Source organism: Idiotropiscis lumnitzeri, chromosome 1, assembly GCF_059441095.1.
Source record: "Idiotropiscis lumnitzeri isolate Australia: NSW breed Sydney's pygmy pipehorse chromosome 1, RoL_Ilum_1.0, whole genome shotgun sequence".
Classification (NCBI taxonomy): Eukaryota; Metazoa; Chordata; class Actinopteri; order Syngnathiformes; family Syngnathidae; genus Idiotropiscis; species Idiotropiscis lumnitzeri.
The window spans coordinates 41014409-41029180 of NC_142391.1; the positions used below are offsets into that span (position 1 = coordinate 41014409).

The 14772-nt window shown below is 38.4% G+C and overlaps 1 protein-coding gene across 1 annotated transcript; it reads left to right on the top strand.

Moving 5' to 3' along the window:
• The first annotated feature begins 151 nt into the window (after positions 1-151).
• npffr1l2 (neuropeptide FF receptor 1 like 2) lies at positions 152-13131 on the top strand. The gene is given in 5 exon segments (XM_088306566.1): positions 152-246; positions 5973-6300; positions 7114-7213; positions 10605-11451; positions 11453-13131. Coding segments are annotated over 4 exon segments (1407 nt in total). The 5' UTR covers positions 152-246; positions 5973-5978; the 3' UTR covers positions 11591-13131.
• Positions 13132-14772: the final 1641 nt, after the last annotated feature.

The following is a 14772-nucleotide window of genomic DNA, read 5'->3' on the forward strand; positions in this document are numbered from 1 at the left end:
ATCTGACTCCTCACTGTGATGACAGTTTTAAATGTCATCACAACATACAAGTACACCCAGGCAGTGGCCACCCCCACTGCTCAGATTGGAAAGCGCAGCCAGTAAATAAAGTACTGGGTGGTGGCTAATACAATCAGTGGAGAATTTCTTTCTGATTGACACTGTGCAGATAGTCTTTGCTTTCCCTTCATTTTGAAGGCTTTAATCCGCAGTGTTTTTTCTCCCCAAATTACCCCTATCGATAAGGTAAGCAAATTCAATATTGATATATAACAACAACATTGATATTGATTATATATATATATATATATATATATATATATATATATATATATATATATATATATATATATATATATATATATATATATAATGTATATTTATTTAGTTATTTAACTTTTTTATGGGGAGTTTAGTGTATTTAACCTGGCTACGTTGAAAGACGCGGTTACACACGCTTACTATTTTTTTTAAATGATTAATTACGAATTTGACAGGGTATCATGTTTTCCTTTTAATTGCTTTCTTGTGAGCTGTGGCACAGTGTTGACGGGTTGTAGTGTTTTAACAGCGGCGCCTTGAAGTTTCCATAGACTGACGGAAAAAGTGAAAAATCCCGCTTCGGTGTGCGCGTGTGTTGTTGAGCTCCGAAATTGAGGCTCTTGCCAGCCAGCACCGTCGTATAAACGATGGGCGCGTTCGGAAATATATTTTCCAAGCGCGCACCGGTTCACTGTGACCGTTAGGGAACTCATAGTATTGCTTAAATTTGTCGTTCGGTTTTCAACGTGTACCAAAAACGACCTGGGACACGGTGAGCAAGTGCTGGCTGCGTTCGTAAATGAAAGCGAGCGCAGCACTCATCCTCCCAGAACACAAACCACGCTCAGAGTTGTGCACGGGCGTCAGAGTGCATTTCCGACCGATGTTCCTAGTCGAGGGCCCCAGATAGCAAAGACGAGGTCGATTTTTTTTCATACAAAAAATAAAATATTGACTCAGCTTCTGGTCCTCATATTAAAGTATGCATGAAACATACCGACTGTACCATTATTTTTCGTGTATTGTATCGCTACAAAGTGTGTATGTTTAATGCTATGTCGAACATCAAAACACGATGCAGTGTGTATGTATACCCTCGTAGTGGAGGACAATCATACACAAGTACTTTGAATAAATGTTTTAAACATACTTTCATAGGACTTGCATGATCAAGAAATAAATTGTGGTTAAATCATGAAGTAATCATGTCAATAAAAGGGGAACATTATCAAGAAATGTTATTGATCTGCAACTGGACGTTCCAAACAGTTAATGAAGCCAGGAGAAATTAACACATCACAACACGTTATATATGAATTATCGGATTGTGGGGACATAAACACATACAAACACACGTAATTTGGTAAAACCAATTTGGACTTAAACCTGAGCACGCACGGTCTTGTTTCATATTGACTAAATTCTTAAAACATAATATTAATCTTCACATTTTCTCTCTGCTGCTTTCCTCTTGATGTGTAAGATAACCTCATCCTTCCCATGGTGGCCTTTGCATTTATGGCTCTCACATTCCTGTTAATTGGTTAGAAAATGCATACAATTTAACTGTAGAACATAATTTATTCACAAACGTTTGGTCTGACACCTACGGAGAAACCTCTCATTAGTACAAGCACACCTGAAGTTATTGCCCAATTTACATAAGAACTTGATCTCAAATGCCTTTGAAGGCAGGGCCGCAGATGTTAAGGGCGCCAGGCACTCCAGGGGGTGCCAAAACGGGTATGGGACACTGCAGAGATGTGCTGACATAATCCGTAATATCATGCACCAAACACAGCATAGAGGTTAAACACAAAGCCGAATATGAGCAGGCTGAATTAAGACACATGAGGAGGACATGAAAACAGCTCGGGTTGTTCGGTTTCAAAGTGACCAAGTTTCAAGCGAGCATTGCTGTAGCACTCCTCAGACACACACCTTGCGACGAAAAAAAGCAGTGTTATTTTGCCGTGAACAACTCTGATGCGTCAATGGGTAATGTGAGGAATTTCTGGCCTGCCGTGAAACGGATAGCTTTGCCGCTAGTCATACTATACAAGACAATTCATATAGCGCATTTCACAGCAGCTCTAGTTGTAACAAAGCACCTTACATACAGTAAAACAGAAAACAGCAATAATACAACAACAAATGCAGTGCAAGCAGTAAATTAACACATACTCGTAGACATGTGGTGTCCGTGGTTCCTGCCTCGCTTCGGTCTCATTTCAATTCATTTTGTCACTGATAATAGGCTGTTATCGACAGAAGCACTTGTGACGGGCAAAATGAAGGCTCCCGAATCACTATTGCTTTACCTATTCACTGAATTTACCCATAACTGCTGCTTCATTCACATTTGCTCTCCACTGACACCTGAAATACAGTGGAAGCAGAAGAAATGTTGAAATTATTTTAAATATTATAAAAGAATGTCCCAATACGCCAAAATGAAGCTTCATGAATCATTGAGGCTTTGCAGTGAATTGGTTTGCACATGGCGTCATCAAGCAGTAAGTCACACAATGAAATCGAGATTGTAGGCGATACGGTGACAAAACGACCATTAGGAACTGCAATGCACGTTAAGCAGTAGATGTGTCGTGCAAATACGAAATAAGTAAGAACTATAACATCATGAGTATGTTTATGAATAATCCTAAATAAATATGAATTTAAAACTGTCAAAATGATTGATGGGCTCAAACCCGAGACTGCATGACTGACAGCATTACGCTCGACCAACTGTGCCAAATGAGCAACTGTGTGATGGCATGGAACAGGCGTACGTAAAGAACCAATGACTGAAAGTATTTCTGCACCATAAGTATTATTTTCTATCTATTCTATTATTCAGCTAACTACAAACGCCAAAAACACCTGCAAAGCAGCGCACAGTCTCCTGTGTTAAAACTCACTGCTACGTTGCATGAACTAATGACGTCATCCACACAAACACAGACAAACGATCCAAAACGGGGCTTCATTTGACACGCCCACTTTTGCTCCCGAAGCTGCGCTTCGTTTGTTACATCACTAAATAGCATCCTAAGCCGAATCCTCAGAGCTGTGTTATAAGGGACATTCACTTATTTGTGGCCTGCCTTGAAGGTTCGTGTATCTCTACACCAGTAGAGATACACTTTGCATCTTTTCAAATGCAGCAATAACATCTTCTACTTCTTTAAATGTGCAAAATTCGAATCGGAATCCACCATGGCAGCAGGTCAAATTTGGCAAACATCACCTTGAATATCACTCTCTCAAGCAAGTTCACATGCGATTCAAGGCAAAATCAAAGCAGTCATGACAAAATAACCACTGTGAAAAGGTGGTAGGAAAATATTGAAAGGGTTGTTTATCGGGTGTCCATGTGTCAATTTCAACAAAGATCACAGGAGAGTGCTGGAGCCTAAAATACACGATCACAGGGTAAAAATATTTTTCAATACTCCTTTGCTGAGCATGTACGAAGCATAACCCCACAAACAGGCTGTTACCATATCATCAGCGAAGTTTTTTTTTTTTTTTGCCTCTACAATCTGAGAAAATGTTCGACTTTCTGGACCCATGCAATCTGCAAGGGCACAAACAGGTGTGTTTTAGCAGGTGATGTCGCCAATGACTTTTGTAAGCGTGCTATTGTTGGTTTCGTTTACAAGTATTCTCAAATGTTCGTTGGTTTCTTTATTTGTTCATTAAGTTTCAATCAGTTGTGGTACATTGACACCCCACAGAGAAAACATTATCTTGGCAGTTGTCATTTCCACTTCAAGCTGTGTCACTTATACAGTCGCACTATATTTGCACGTTGTTTGCATTTCAATTGAAAGGGTGGCTTGAATATTGTGTGCAATGAAAATGCTGTTGTTGTTCCATTTTGTTCAATAATTACTTCCCATACCGCCAAAACTATCGTCACCGCATGTTGCCTTGAAAACAAATGTATATGGCCCACCCCTTGTGCTACCCTTGTAGGTTTTTATTACTGCATAATTAACTAACTGGAAGTTCAGTATCTTACTCACGGGCACTGCAACATGGTCACAATGGCCAGGATGACACCCCCGACCTCTGGGTTGGAAGATGACCCCATGAGGGAAAATAAAAATGATTTGACGGTTCAACACCTTTTTTTTTTTTTTTTTTTTGCATATATATATAAGGAACATAACACACACGCTTTCCTTACCAAGAGTGCTCTATCAGCCTTGACTGACCAAAAGGGAACCCTTATTTCTGGACATTTTAATGAAAAATAAATGACCAGATTTTTATCTTTTAAGGTCTTTGACTTAAATGTGACTTTTTTTTGTTTTAATAAATTGCCAAGAGGGGACCTGGATCCTTCGGTCTACCTACCTAACTTGGGACCAATTTCCTGCACGCATTCACACTGCTGATGAGTGCTTGCTTATCACAATGAATTAATTTCTTCAGTGAACCTGACCAATATTTTTCACCTCTGTTAGGAAGTTCCAATCCTCAGGTGAGCCCTCAAAAGCACAGAGAGAATGTCAAGCACCACATACAACCCACAATAAAAGATCCAGACAATAATGCTGGATCGGAATTAGAGTTTTCAATTAGGACTTCCAAAGAGTTCTGTAACAATTTAGCAGTTAAAATATCCTTGAGCAAAATAAAACTCAATAACTCAGATGGCTTTCTCCTCTGTGTCATTTTGACATTTCATATTTCCCGGGAGACAGCTATAATTAGTTCATGCCTCACGCCTGCAAGTGAATTATTGTTTTGGTTCAAAATTTGAAGACTAATAAGCATAGCCTGCATGGAGAGGGAATAATAAGTCAGATTTTCCAGGTTGTATTTAATAGCCATGTTGTTCCTCAAATTCCACTATCTGAACCAATCTTTCACTTGGCATTTGAAGAATTTGCACATTTAGCTTTGTGTGAAACACTTCCATTGCACTGTCTTCTTTATTTATCTAATTTATATATTTGTCTGTATTATTGTTGTATTGCACTGGAGAGGGGAGCCCTCTAATCTCGTTGCACACTTGAGTACAATGACAATAAAGGGATTTCTATTTCTATTTCCCCGTGACAGTGAGTCGTAATGTGTACAGAGGGTGACCCGAAAATACAATGTATGAATTATTATGTGTAACATATAAGGAAGCGATTCAAAACAAATCATGTTATAGACGCACATGCCACTACTTTTAAATGATGACAATGACTATAATCAATCTTCGGAGTGGGAAGGAATGGATTATGCATTCGGTTTCATGTGGGATTAAATTAAAATCAAATTTCAACATTCTTATGCTTCACAATTTTGCAGATGCAAAGACGAACTTGTCTGTCTCAAGCACGTCGCCCTTGCCCTCTCCAAACCCAAACTAATGTAAATACGTAAAAACACAATATGGAAGTTGCTTATGCATTACGTCTGAAGTGAAAAACTGATGAACCATCAAAGTATTACATTTCTTTATGTGGCTCTTTAGTTTATTAACTATGAGCCAGTGTAATCGAGTATTTTTGGTACCAAGTATGGCTCCAAATGGAAAGGACACCCGGCAAAATAGGCGATATTTAAACTTAAATTATTATGAAATGACACAAAAATATATTACATATTTAATTTGTCACCATTGAGGTGTTACAGAGGGTCCCCGATTAAAGATAGCACATGAAAGCCATGTGACAACTTACAAATGGACGAATAACATCGCTTGCCCGCCTAAATTGAATACATTGATTTTTTTTCCAGCCGTTTTATGTTCTTTTCTGTCTCGACGGCAACAATGCCACAGTGTATGACATATGCAATTGTACCAATAAGTATTGGGAGAAGCTTGACAAGCACATTTCATTGGTTAAGAATGCAGTTAGAATTGGTATCAGTGCTACTTAAATATTTCTCATCACGTTGCCACATCTATTTTTATTCTCCAGGAAAGAATGCAACAACTGGACAACCTGCAAGATGAAATGGTGATCGGAATTGGATCAAACAACACAACAAAATTCAGACTAGCATCCATGAACATTACGTTATTCCCCTATTACCAACATTCCCTGTATGTGGCTACAAGCTACATCCTGGCATATCTTTTTATCTTTTTGCTGTGTACGGTGGGGAACATTCTGGTGTGCATGATTGTCCTGAGAAGCCATCATATGCGCACGGTCACTAACCTCTTCATCTTAAACCTGGCTATCAGTGACCTCCTGGTGGGTATCTTCTGCATCCCAACAACACTTGTGGACAACCTCATAACAGGTAATATCTATACAATATTATCTGTCGTAAATCAAAATTTGCTGCTGGAGTGATGCTAGTCTGCATTGCGACCACTAAACGCAGGCTAGCATCACTCCAGCAGCTAATTTAGATCTCTGGATACAGTAGCTTTGGCTCCAGAAATGCTAGTCAATATTCTGAACAGGCGCATCCTTCTAGACAACCTGTGCATCTTGTGACCTGTAATTCCATCTGGTGCAACTAAACCAACAGTGCTCAATTTGAACAAAAAGGAACGCTGATTTTCGCATCAGCAATCAATAAGTCCCAGTAAATACTGAACAAGTGTTACATTTTAACAGTCCCAATATATTTTTTTCCTCAAAGTAATTTCAATTCTGCCTGCTGAACCAATGAATTTTTACTCCACTGCAATGAGAAGAATCCCAACATTAATGGCGGTTGCGGACAAAGCTGAGCTCATTTCATACAATGTTGTGTGGCTTGTCAAGCATCTATTCATTTTCTATACAGTGGAATCTCGAGTAATGAACGACTCCTTTTACAAACTTATTACTTTCCACAACCTTCATCAATACTACAATACAGGGGTGCTGATGTAGTTCAAGCATTTGGCATCATCTTCTAAAAGACTTGACGCTTCAATTGATGCTAACAATGTATGAAGAATATTTAACTACATGTGCACCTTAGACTATTAACTGCTTGGAGGTGTTTATTCATCCTACCGTACAGTCATAAATATCCACTTCATCTTCAAATCCAACAGAAAATGTTTTAGTTTTTACATAACATTTTTATATTCTCAGACTGTGAGTTTTCTTTTTACAGGTTGGCCCTTTTCCAACATCGTCTGCAAGATGAGTGGTTTTGTGCAGGGTGTGTCTGTGTCTGCATCGGTCTTCACATTGGTGGCAATAGCTGTCGAAAGGTTTGTTCCATGTTTTATTTTATTGGTATGCATGGTTTAAATCAATACAATATAATTTAAGGAATTTAAAATAACAAAAACGAATATTTTCTTTGCTTGATGCTACCCAAATATATTGGGTTACTCAACAAACAAGGTATTTTGAACACAGGATAATAATAATAACTACCTTCCTAATTAATCAAATGAATACAATAACATCCATCCATCCATTATCTGTACCGCTCCACCTCATGAATCCAATTACAATTGATGAAAAAAATACATAGAGTGTGATTTTTAAAAAAATCTTATTTAACCAGGTTGGTGCCATTGAGATTAAAAATCTTTCTCCAAGACAAGGAGGCAGCAAAAACACTAAGTCACAGATATAAAAAACAGGGACAAAGTGCAATTTACACAGAAGTACATTATGGATTCGATCATGAGCATTTTATTTATTTATTTATTTATTATTTTTATTATTTTCCAAAGTGCACTACAACCAGCAACTTACTGTTCATCAAAGCCAAGACACGGAAGCAAAAAAAGGCTTTTTGGATCCACATAAAGTCAGCATGGAGTAATAACTCCACCAATTGACAAAATGACTGCACTATAACAGGCATCTTGTAGAAATGAACAAAAAGCAATAAATGCTTAGTGCATCTAAATAATAGAAAAATAATCCATGACTTTGGGACTGTCTACGTTGCATTACCAAGGCACAAAGGGCAACAGTGTTGTTCTTTTAAACATAAATTTTATTTTCCAAAGTCCCAAAAATACAAAAACTCATCCACACCGTGGCTCTATTACTCCAGTACAGTAGGCTCAAGTGGCGTTTAAAGACAGCAGTGATACCTTGATCGACAATTGGAAAAATCACCGATACGTAACAGAATGGTGGTGTTCGTGAACCCTCAGCAAATCAATCACTTATTTTAATTTTATCAAGGGCACAATTCCAAAGCCATTTTGTCTCCCACATATACAGGCTCTCTGTGTATAAATGTGGCTTTTGTCCTTTATCTTGGAACACTGGACTACTTCGATGCCCTCAGAAAGATGAAGGGGTCTGGTTAGCCCAACCAGTCCACATGCGATTCGTGTCCGGCATGTTGTTTCAAGGTGTTTTATCGGGTTGCTCCAAGAATACAGGATCTCACTCAGCATGCTGGCAGTAATTTAAATTGTTCACGGTGGATCACTGTGTCTCTAACAGGATTAATGGATAATACCTCAGGGTTAGAGGGATATAATGACCTTGTGCTGCGTTTATAAACTTGGAAATATCAGCACTCAGGGGAACATAACATGACCCATCTGCCCTAGGATATTGACAGCAACACCTAACAATAAAACATAACATACCTAGGTCGTTAGAATACGCACATTTACATTGCTGAAAAATATATTTTTATTTGGGAGGTGCTCAGGTGCGCGTTTTTAATGGGTAGATTATATTATGCATGTTAGAGAAGCAAAACAACACTTTTTTAAATAAAAACAAAATGAAAAATCAATTCAATTGTTTATTTTAGTTTTCTTTGGCACAGTACATTTCCCTCATTTTTTTCACATAATTTCAGTCAATACATTAAAAAAATGGATTGGTGCCCAAGTAAAGTGACATATGCTTGTTAAGTATTTCTTTTAGTATTTATAGTTTCATAGAAATTAGTGCAATTCAGCATAGTGTATAGTTTTTGGTTCTAAAATATAATAAATATTCACACGCTTGGGCTAAACATCAATTCAAATTGCGTTTGTGGATGGGTGCAGCACCGCACGAGCGCACAGAGACAAGCATGGCATCGATTTAAAAATAAAATAATCTAATCAAAATTGGGAGCTAAAAATGAAAAATGTAATCAAATCTGGGCTTGAGTGAATGGTTAAATCCCGACTGAGTGAAGAATAAAATGATCGGACTTCTCAAAAGGGATCATTACATGCCTTTTGTGTATGAACTGTGTGTTTTGTTTTTTTTTTCAAATGTCTTTTATTACTTTTCAAAACCGCAATGACAAAGAACACAATCAGTCAAGTATACTTATCCGTTTTCGAAAAACAAGCCCGCTGACAGCGAACTCACACACGGACACCCACACGCACACACGATAAATTGTACATACAATACTCATATAAAATAAAAGTAAAATTCAGCAAAAGAACACACGCCCAAAGTGAGCCGTAACTCAAGACAATGCACTCATAAAAAAAATCATTAAATAAAGTAAATAAAATAATAATAATAATAATAAGAAGAAGAAGATGACAAGTCTACTCATAAACAGCAGCGGTAGGTTTCTCGAAAAACATCAGAAAGGGGCGCCACGGCTTATAAAATCCATTTTCAGTGCCTCGGAATGTGAATCTTGTTTTTTCCAAGTCCATGCATTGCATTATGTCCCTTAACCAGTGCACTTGAGAAGGGGGAGCAGGATCTTTCCATCTCAACAAAATACATCTTCTAGCAAGTAATGATGAGAATGAGAGCAGTCTTTGAGATACACGCGACAGGTCAAGGTCTGGGGCAACCCCAAAAATGGCGGTCAAGGAGTTTAGCTCAATGTTACAAGATATGACCTCAGATAAAGTCTGGAAGACTAATTCCCAGAAGGTATGCAGAGAGGGACAGGACCAAAACATATGGACTGAGGGAGCAGGTTCTCCACGACATCTGTCACATGTCGGTCCACAGTCGGATAAATACGTGCTAGTTTGGTTTTGTAAAAGTGGACTCGGTGAACCACTTTAAATTGGATAAGCGCATGGCGAGCGGACATTGACGATGAATGAACCTGATTTAAAATGGAATCCCAAACATCATCTGTGAAACTGAATTGGAAATCTTGCTCCCAAACAGCTTTAATGACTTCCAGAGATGGAGAATGCAGTTTGCAAATTAAATGAAAACGTTTAGACCACACACCTTTGGTAGTGGGATCGATAGATAAAAAAAAATCATCAAGGAGGTTTACGAGGAAAGTGTGATGTCATACTTTGCACAAAATGTCTGACCTGCAGATACCAGAAAAAATGCGATGGGGCAATTCCGAAACTTTCTTTCAAATCCGAAAAGCTGAAAAAAATCCCGTCTGAATCCAAATTTCTTAGACCTTGTTCATGCCAAACCCGAAAGCCTGCTGATGGAGTAAATAAGTGATTGGCTGCAATTGGGCTCAAAAGTGAGAAAGCATGAAGACCAAGGGTCTTCCTAAATTGGGACCAATTTTTTAGAGCTTGTTTGACCACTGAGCCACCAAGGGAAGCAGGGCACGTAATCGGAAGGGGAGAACCGAACAGACCCGAGCACCCCCAGAATGAGCCTCCATAGACACCCACATTGGAGTGAATTGTGTGTTTTTGTTTTTGTTTTGTAACACCTACTTCTTTTCCCCAACAGGTTTCGCTGCATAGTGTATCTGCACAACAAGACAACCATAGTGACTGCCAAGGCCGCTATTGTTTTGATCTGGCTCCTAGCAATGGCAATCATGTGTCCGGCTGCACTTGCATTGACTGTGGAGGAAATCACTTTGCACTACATGGTCTACAATGATGACTTAAACCACACTTTACCTCTCTACACCTGCTATGAAAACTTTGCCAATCCAAAGATGACAAAGGTTTACACTGCAGTTCTTTTTGCTCACATCTACCTGGTTCCACTGATGGTCATCATACTTATGTATGGTACCATTGGTGCCAAACTATGCTTATCAGTGGTTGCAAATGAAATGCCACAAGAAGGCAACATCCATGTCAGGGGCAGGAGACGGAGTAAGCCAGTGTTTTCGCAGAAAAGAATTCGGGCAATAAAGATGCTGGTCCTTGTGACCTTGCTTTTTATGTTGTCTTGGTTACCACTCTGGACTCTCATGATGATGACAGACTATGCAGGCTTGGAAAGAGACCAACTTGAACGATTGAACAGTTACATCTTTCCATTTGCTCATTGGCTGGCTTTTGCCAATTCCAGCATCAACCCCATCATCTACGGCTATTACAATGAGAATTTTAAAAAAGGATTCCAAGCTGTGTGCGATTTCTCAGCCTTCTCAAGTTTAGTGCAGTGGCGTGTGTGGAGGAGGATTACTGCATGTCTTAGGAGTGGAAGCGCCGTGCAAGTACTCGGCGAAGGTACCAAGTGTAAAAACAATCAGCAGTTATTTGGAATGAGAAATAGAGTCCACGATCACAAGTTCAATGTTGATAGACATGAGCTGAATAGGAGTACTAGGGAGGGATGTGGGGGGGGTCATGTCAGGGAGGAGTGCTTCGCATCAAGGGATAGAAATAGCAACAATGAAAAAAAAGGGCAGCTGCAGGGAAGCTTTGGGGAAGGCCAGCCCGCGCTCCGTTTCACTCTATCAAGCATGGGATAACTGAAAATTGAAGTCATCCATCACACTTAATATTTGAGCTTTGTCTCATGTAAATAATTCTCTTTTTTTAACTTCTTCTGAACTAATTTCAAATAATGGAGCAAACCAATGATTTCAAGTGTGTCAAAATAAAATCATTAAGTTGGTTTTCGTACTTAAAGGAACAGAACGGTTAATATTCATTTTATAGCATTTGATTAGTCAGCGTTAAGGAATCAAAATGCAAACATCGATGGCATTTCATTTCCTGTTTCGGTCTAAGCCAATTAAGTATTTCAACAATGACACACATAGACGAACAACCATTTAGAGTGTCCAATCAACTTGCCATGCATGTTTTTGGAATGTGGGAGGGAACCGGAGTACCCGGAGAAAACCCACACAGGCACGGGAGAACTTGCAAACTCCGCACAGGAAGGCCAGAGCCAGGATCGAACCTACGACCTCTGCACTGTGAGGCGGACGTGCTAACCAGTCGACCTTCCTCCCGCATTTGATCATCACTCCCTGCAAATAGTAGAAGAATCTAGTGTACAGCACGCGGGACGTCGCAGGGATCACGTGAAGCCGTCCAAAATGTCCAATATGGCTGGATGTTTTGATTCTTAATCGGCCGAAACCTTTTTCTCAGGAAATCCGATACAATCAGACACTTTAATTCCTTATACACAATGACTAATCGGATTCTGAAAAATCAACTGTTCTGTTCCTTGAAAGCAAATATTGACTCTTTTTCACGCTGTGAAAAATAATGAGTTCTTGATTTAAATTTAAACTATTTTAAGCATACCTTAATCTTTTTCAACGCAACCCACCCAGTTGCATAATTAGAAACATAGCAACGCAACAAAAATGTATATGTTGGACAATCTCCGGCAAGTGACGTCATTTCAAGAAAGCCAAGTCACCAGTCAGCCATTGTCGATTGTTCTTTGCAATTGTTATCTCATTTTTTTTTTGTTCCAATGCAATTTGCAGATTTAGGACAAGAATTGTTTGAGTGACCAAAAGATAAGAATAGGGCACGTTAATGGATCAGTTTTGTTCTCGCAAAGCAAGTTAATTTCATGCCGGTGTCAACAAGAGTTCTTCATTACAAGCACTTTAAAGATGTCTCCTTTTTTTTTTTTTTGTTCTTTTTGCTATCATAGCTGCGTCGTCCTGCTTTTGTTTACATGACCTTCACCGCTTAAAGAGTGACCCGAGAGTTTCAGAACAAAACGTGGTTCAAAAGTGCCGGTCGTTTATTAACGTGAATGGGCCTGGCAGATACAATATGGGTAGATGCTGGGATGATGCGAAGCCAATCAGCTCACAGGATTAATCAACTCGTGCTGTCATTGGTTTATCTCGCACGAACCAAACACGTAGCTTGTATGAGTGCCCGTGGGTCTGTGCAATGCCTCTAAATCAAGTCATTTTTTTGAAACAACACATTTTTCCATAATATGGCCGCATATATTTTTTAAATATTTTGGGAAAATACAATACGAGCGAAACACAAAAAGAAGGGCGAATAGGCGAGGGAAAATGAGTGAGCATTATCTTGGGCAGATTTTTAAAAACAGCTCTATTATATATATACATATATATATATATATATATATATATATATATATATATATATATACATATATATATATATATATATATATATATATATATATTCACACACACACATATGCACAAATAAAAGAGCTGTTTTTAAAAATGTGCCTCAGATAATGCTCATTTTCGGTTGATGCTGTCAGAGGTATTAAGTAAACATTTATTACAGAGGTTGTTCTTTGCATCTGTAGTACTGAATATATTATTATTATGGTGTACAGTCAGGAGAATGTTTAGTGTATTTTGTCGCTGCTGCTAATTTTCCTAGAACATTTCTCATAGTCAAGGAAACTGTGATCCAATTGGCATTTGACTAAGTATGAACACTGCACTGTATATATTAGTTTGAAAAACTTTGTGGTGTTACAGTTTTAATATTGTCATAATGCATGCGAATTTATTGTCTTGTTCACTCACTGTTGATGGAACATTTGCTGTCATGTTGTTTATCTTCTATATTTGTATTGTATCTGTGTGACAGTATTACAGTATTTGTCACAGTAAATGACAAAGTTTGTAACAAAACCAAAGATCCCCAACACACAAACAGCACTCCCCACCACTTCATGGACAGTAGTGTATTGCATATTTTTGAAATGAAAATTCTGAATGTACTGGATCATGTTCAGTGTTAAACTGAAATTGGCCACACAGTGACTAAGTATATGTCATGAGCTGTTTTGGTGGCTTTTTCCCCCTTGTTTCTTTGGGTGTCTTGTTAGTTTATTGTGTACACCTGCGCTTGGCGTCCCGCTGTGTTACCCAATGAGCTCCTTCCAAGCCTTTTGTGACATGTTCAGGTGCTCCTTGTTGTCTCGTTAATTTCTATTTAGTTTCCTGTTCACTTTCAGAACTTGGCGGTCATTGTTGATGTCTGTTGTCTTCTGTCCTTCACCCGTGCCATGTCATGTCTTGTTTTTCTCCTAGTCAAGTCTTCCTAGTGTTTTTGTTAATTTCTTATCATTTTGATTGTTTTTTTAGGAAATTAAACATTTTGTTTTGAACTACTCCATACTTCCCCGCATTTGTGTCCTCCTCCATCACAAGAATCTGCCAGCATTGATGGTGTCATAGCTAATGCACATGTATTCTATATGATGTTTATACATTGATTTGCAAAAGGATTCATATCCCATGAACTTCAAGAAAAATAATTCTAAACATGAATGTAATTGATTGGATTTCATGTGATTGTTTTAAAAATAAAATTAGAATGATCCAAAACTCTTTTGGAGTATTTATGTACCAGCTTTGCACTGAGGTTATTTCCCCTCGTTCTTATCCTCAGTCAGATTGGATGTTGATTATCGATTCTAAACAGCAATATTTAAATCTCACCATGGATCAGATTCTCTGTGTGGTCTGGATTTTGATTGGGACATACATTAGCAATGTAGGCCAAAGTGCTCATTCCTGATTTAATTCCTTTATCACATTTCTGGACTATTTTCATGCATTCCACTGATCTCATTGAGTGGATTTGATATTTTTTGAATTTTTGTTTTTGCGTATCATGCAGAATTGTGTGTGTGCACGTCTGCGTGTGTGTATATTGAAGGATTATATTATGTTAGTGGC